At 35.6% G+C, this 6,015-nt stretch overlaps 1 protein-coding gene across 1 annotated transcript; it reads right to left on the bottom strand.

Moving 5' to 3' along the window:
• Positions 1-83: 83 nt before the first annotated feature.
• LOC120261538 (vacuolar protein sorting-associated protein 26A-like) lies at positions 84-5,909 on the bottom strand. The gene is made up of 12 exons (XM_039269461.1): positions 5,816-5,909; positions 5,075-5,125; positions 4,880-4,954; positions 4,519-4,593; positions 4,350-4,422; positions 4,213-4,257; positions 3,438-3,549; positions 2,718-2,784; positions 1,804-1,848; positions 1,141-1,196; positions 600-775; positions 84-497 (listed from the first exon to the last, which is right to left on the bottom strand). The coding sequence occupies exons 2-12, from the start codon at positions 5,075-5,077 to the stop codon at positions 319-321; spliced, it is 906 nt and encodes a 301-aa protein (XP_039125395.1). The 5' UTR covers positions 5,078-5,125; positions 5,816-5,909; the 3' UTR covers positions 84-318.
• Between the last annotated feature and the right edge of the window lie 106 nt (positions 5,910-6,015).

The following is a 6,015-nucleotide window of genomic DNA, read 5'->3' as shown; positions in this document are numbered from 1 at the left end:
CATCAAACATCAAACATTAAACAGGCGAAAGGCAACTGTCATAAATAAATAAATAAATAAATAAATAAAAGCCAACTTCCAAATTCAAATTCAAATGCAAATGTTGTTTTTATTTTTTTAAAGACAAAGCAACCTAGGGAAAGTGCTATAGGGAACAGACATAAAGTGAAACATTGTACACCACTCACAAGACTGAGTAACTCAAACACAGCAATTTCTCAGGCAGCAAAAAAGAAAAAAATCAGCTTCTTCAAGGGAGCGGTGATCTCATGTTATGCTATTGTTTGAAAGGAAGTAGTTCTTGTGATGAGAAGCAGCTTAAGAATTTTCCATAAGACGATAAACAGTAATTTCCTGCTGTTTGAAGTATCGCCTATCCTCCTCATCAACAAGAACAAGATTGAGGTAGTATTTGACGCTGAATTTGTTGTTAATATTCCGGTATGTTGGTGTTAACTCATATGGACTCAAGAACAGTCTGACTGGAATGGATTCCCCTGCAACATTAACATGCATTTTAAGAATAATGCAAGGTTTCACTAGTAAGTTAATTTCAATAGATGAGTGATAGTAGTCAGAAAAATCACAGCGTAGCGTACCTCTAACTGGAGCACCGTCCATCAACTCATACTTTGCGAGTGTTTCTGTCTCAACATATGTGTTGGGCCCTGACCCAGTAGATTCTCGCCGTCGAACCTCAAGTTCCATATTCTTTATTTTGATTCGTACCAGAAGGAAATATATTTTTCCAATGATAACATCCTTCAAATGATACCTGGAAAAGGTGGAAGAGGTTAATTTCTTTAAGCAGTAAAGGAAAAAGTTAAAAAGTTAGTTTGGCAAAAGCTTTTCTTGTGGTTGCATGTCTACTGGAAACTGGAAGGAAGAGATGATTCTGTCCACATTACAAAGAGATGTAAACCGTAGTCCTAAAATCATTATCAAATGTATCACCACCTGGAAATATCACATCGAAAAGGTAACTGACAATATCACCATAACTTCAAACTTAAAGGCAATTATTTGCGCCATGTTTTGTTTAAAGCAATGTTCAATGAAAAGTTCATGACTCGCTTCATGCTTCAAAGAACAGGGCATCAAAAGATTGCACTGTCTCCAATAGTGTCACAGAAAACTCACTTGCTTTTGTTGTACTCAAACTCTATGTGCAAGCAATCTTCAATTCCCACTTCCATCTGCAAAACCAGAGTAACTCAATATCAACAGGTCACTTGATTTAAACAGTGCATCACAAGGTGTTTACAGTTATCCTGCTTCAAGAGGAAGTATTTATGTGACCAGAATTCGATGACTATACGAAATTTATATGTTTGAGCACAGGTAGTCGCCAAGTCCAACCACATATATTCAGATCAAGGCTTGATTGTCATCAATGTTGCTGTATATAATAGCTAGAAGAGTTTTTCATTTTCTTCTCTGTTTTTTATGAGACAAGTAGATGAAGTGATATCACAGGATACCTATTCCGCTTTTTTTCATTCATAATATGTAGGCAAACTTCAACATCATTCATTATAAATGCACGTCAATTTTTCTATAACTTATTTTGTGATATTATGAACAACGTTTTGCACTGAGTCCATAGTTTTAATGACATTTTACTGAAAAAATGGACAAGTTCTGTAATGCAAGTTTCCATGACCATCTTGGCTGCAAAAAGTCTACAAATTCACCAATGTCAAGAATAACCTAAGGCAGAGCATCACAAAATATGGCTTGGCAATCATCCGCTAAGCATAACTGCGTATCCTTTAAGAAATCGCTAGAACCAATATTACTCACCTTAATGCTGTTGTTGATCGTTGGAGGTGGAGTGTAGTTACGGACCTGATGACAGAGAAAGATATATGAGCATGCATTCTTGACTATTTTGTGTTTTGGGGCCTTGCTGGCATAAATCAAAATCGAGGGATTACGTTCACAATAAATATATCCATGCAATAAACTCAGAAAAGGCCTACAGTCATAACCAGGTAGATAACAACATCCTGATGAAAATGGCAGTCAGCGGCGATGGAGAGATTTCACAACTTGGAACATATATTTTTCATAGCTCTTGCCATAAGATTAGTGCAACAATGGATCCTTTTCGTGGATGTCCAAGTCAAGCTACCTACCCACTTACTTTTAGCCACATGTGAAATCAATAAACAAAAGTTGCTAAATCTTTTCGTGGACTCAAAACCACCTCTGAATATTAATCAAATCTGAAATTAAATTTCATATCTTGTTGCTTTATTACCAGGGTGACACACATGATTAAATCTCACTGTTCATAAGGAAAACATAATTATCTAAATTGATGTTTAAAGGAAATCAAATTGTTTTATTTGAAGTTAGAATTATTTGGTCCAGTGTTATGCTGAGTGGTTCCTTACAATTCTTTTCATTAGCATCAAATCGATGATATCATTAATTTCACAGAAGAAAAAACTAAATTCAGTGGTTAGGTAATATTTTGAATATAGACATGTGCAAAGCAGAATTTCTGAAACACTTCAAATGAAATGGCAACCGTTGTTATGGTTTTTAAGCGCAAGTACGACATAATCAGTCACCCTTCATTGAAATTATACATTCATGGCATTTTCGCTGAAACAGCCAAGCCATAAACCAAAATTTGAAGATTATTCTAACTAAAAGAAAACTGCATGCTTGTACACATAGCACAGATAGATGGTTGATATTGGACTAACCCAGAAAACTTGTTGCTCCACAATGTTGTTGACAAAGTTACGACTAACCGTGACTCTTAGAATATACCTGCAAGCTTGCAAAAAAAAATTTATTTCAAATATCAAACAACAAAATTAAGAAAACCAAGGTGGCAATCTCAGTAAACAAGTTGTCCCTGTCATATTTCTAAGCGAGCAAACTAGGCCTAAGGAGTGTTTATCATGCAATTCCCATGGGGCAGGTAGCAATTCATGCCAAAAGCTTGCAAGAAACAAATAGGAACGGGGATCATAATTCTACAAGTGGACAGAAGAGTATAAAAACATTCTAATATTGAATTTGTCGCAGCCAAGAACAGGAAAATTTTTTCGATATACAATTCTGTAGAATTTTCAACAAGGATTAAAAGTTGCAATCCAGCAAAATTTGCAGAGACCGCATTTTACAGACCTTTTGGAAATCAATTGCTTCTGATAAGGACATGATAACCTTTCCATAATACTTAGATTTACATCAGCTTAATCATGCCGGAAAGAGCCAATAGGGATTCAATTATGCAAATCTCTATCCTTAGTATCATGATCCTTGTGTATTCTCTAACAACTAATTAAGAATATCAAGCTGAAAGAGTCAACATGCCATTAATGAGAAAACAATCCATGCAAGCCCCAAGAATATCCACCAAGGAAACATCTTAATTTCTGGTACAAGGAAATCCACCAAGACTAAATGGCACTTACCTCAATCTTACATTAATCCCGTTGTATGACTCATATGGCATTTCAACTGTAGAAAACTCAAATGGATATGTTTTCTTTTCATATATTTCACTGGGAACATCAAGTTCACGCACTGAACATAAAGAAAGTAGACAAAGTTAACATCTAAAAGGCAATTAGGGTGAATACAAATTATGTCCTATATAGTATATCACAAAGAAGGGCAACAGAAAACAAAAGCAACTTCAAAATCACGGTAATGAATAACAACATGCAGGTAAGGTCACCAAGACGAGGTTCAAAGTTCCAACTCTTACATAATCTAAAATGTTTTACCAGGTAATGAAAAAGACCATTACCATTTGAATGCCACAAAAGAAACCAACCTGATTTGTTTCCTTAAATAATGGTTCAATATGGCAAAGATGTCAATCAGTATACTAATATTACGCAGCAACAAAGTTTGCACAAAAGCTGAACTTTCTTCTGACCTTTATGAGCTAAAGTTTCAACCAAGGGACATGAGGAAGGCCTAATTTTCTCTCTTCATGTTACTTTCCATGATTTTCCTTTTTGCTTTTCTTTTTATGTCACATTATAATTGTAATAATTATCAGTTTTAAGTTTTAACATGCATGCTTACATTTTACTCATACAAAAGGCAAGACAAAATGAGAGTTAAGGACATTCAGTGTTTTTCATACATTCGTATGATTGGCAGAAACAAAAGCATGCTCATCTAAAGAAATTGGGCTTGAAGTTATGTTTAATCAACAATTAATTAGAAGTGGCTCACCTAGCGAGGTAAAATCATAGAAATTGCCTCTATCAAAGTAAAGCTCTGCATGAAACAACCAGATCAAGGTCAAGTCTCCATCACAAGAGGCATATTCTTGTTCAGTGCATACTGTAAAAATGATGTAGGAAAAATACCTATCTGGCCAAGAAGCTCAATTTTAACACCGTTATGCTCAACCTTCTTTCCTAGAACGGGCTCTATAGACACCTTCATGTTAAAAATAGTGTATTTGTCAGGTGTCAGAGGAATCTTCTCTGTCATGATTAAGCATAAATCAACGAGCAAAGTGTCCATATACACTACCTCTCCTGCTATATTTTCCTGACTTTGGAAAAGTGGGACCATCATCATTTGACCATTTTCCTTCTTTATAGAAGCCTGGATAAACACAACTTGTTGTAAGATTTAAGCATAAGCCCTAGAAAAAGCTTGTTTACAGGATATGCACCTTAATCTTTAACTGTTAGTTGATGTTCACAAGTATTAGTTTTATGGAATGAATTTCCAAATACTACCCAATCAAAGTGCAAAAGCGAGAGTGTTTAGCTCCTAACTCAAATTACTGGATATTAAGCCACAGTGTCCTTGGTCTGATGACCAATAGCAAGAGATTTGCAAAAGCGTGTGTCCTAAAGAGTAGAAATAGTTAGTATAACGAAATTACCTGCTTTCTAGTTCTCGCGTCGGAAAATGAAATTGTTATCTTACATGGTGGCTTAAAAGCTCCCACAATGTAATTCTGGAACAAGGAATATGTGAGAGAAAATCCAATTATACGAGAACACACACACAGTTGCATCTAAAAATAATGGATTAAAAAAGTGAACTATCAAGACCTAGCTTCAAGAAACAGCCATACCATGCTTTATACTTGTATGATGATTTGAAACGTTCAGTCACGATAAAAGATCTGCACAAAGACGCACCAACAACTATGAAAATCATACTAAAATATAGTGTACCTATATGCAGATTTGAAAAAAAAAAAGAAACAAGGGAAAATTGGCCAGTAATAAACTCAAGAAAGGATTAAACTCTATAACATTTCAACTCCAAATCCCTTGTGAAAGGGCAAAAATCCCTAAGTTTCACCTCAAACTATCAACCCCATATCTCAATTCCCTATGTTAACTAGAAGCTTCCAACGTTTTATTTCCCATTCCATGACAAGAACTAGAAAGAAAGAATTCTTCAGAAAGCCTCAATGGCACATTCTGGCACCTGAATTGGTGGAATCACACGAATACGATTTTGCCTCATCACACTTGGCATGTCCATAAAAACAAGTTAATTCTCTCTTCTTCGTCTAGAAGTAAATGGCGGCGAATCGATGAATCATACATAACAAAATACAACAACTTGGATCAATATTAAACCGCAATATGACAGCTGAGCTAAACAATGCATCAGTACTTCAAAAATTTTAGTTTCTGGCGTACAAGAGAATCACAGCAATCCCATATTCGACAAACACAACCTATTGATCACAATCTAAAACAAAAATAAAAGAAAATTACGGAACTAAATCACAGCGATCATCGGGGAACCGAACCATAGAAATTCAAAAATAATTGAGTAGAAAAACGAGTGAAAAAAGAACCTGAATTTGGTGAATAAGAACAGCAAAGAAACCCTAGACCTCCATCGCAACGGAGACGGAAGAAATCGGAAGCTCGGAGTTTATTCTTTTAAGACTTGGATTTTTCTCTCATTATTTCCGTTTGGCGCTGACAGGGTGGGTTGGTCACGATTGAACCCGAAAAGCGAAATCGGGTATGACCGAATGAGGATCCGAAACCC

Source organism: Dioscorea cayenensis, chromosome 5 (genome assembly GCF_009730915.1).
Source record: "Dioscorea cayenensis subsp. rotundata cultivar TDr96_F1 chromosome 5, TDr96_F1_v2_PseudoChromosome.rev07_lg8_w22 25.fasta, whole genome shotgun sequence".
Classification (NCBI taxonomy): Eukaryota; Viridiplantae; Streptophyta; class Magnoliopsida; order Dioscoreales; family Dioscoreaceae; genus Dioscorea; species Dioscorea cayenensis.
The sequence above is the reverse complement of the archived record's forward strand: the minus strand, read 5'-3'. Positions and strand labels throughout refer to the sequence as shown.

What these genes read in the sequence shown, in the direction of transcription:
- LOC120261538 (XM_039269461.1), bottom strand. An exon ending in GGGATTAATGTAAGATTGAG is followed by an intron (nt 2,785 to 3,437) that starts GTAAGTGCCATT and finishes GCAAGCTTGCAG; the next exon opens with GTATATTCTAAGAGTCACGG. An exon ending in TTTGAGTACAACAAAAGCAA is followed by an intron (nt 776 to 1,140) that starts GTGAGTTTTCTG and finishes CACCTTTTCCAG; the next exon opens with GTATCATTTGAAGGATGTTA.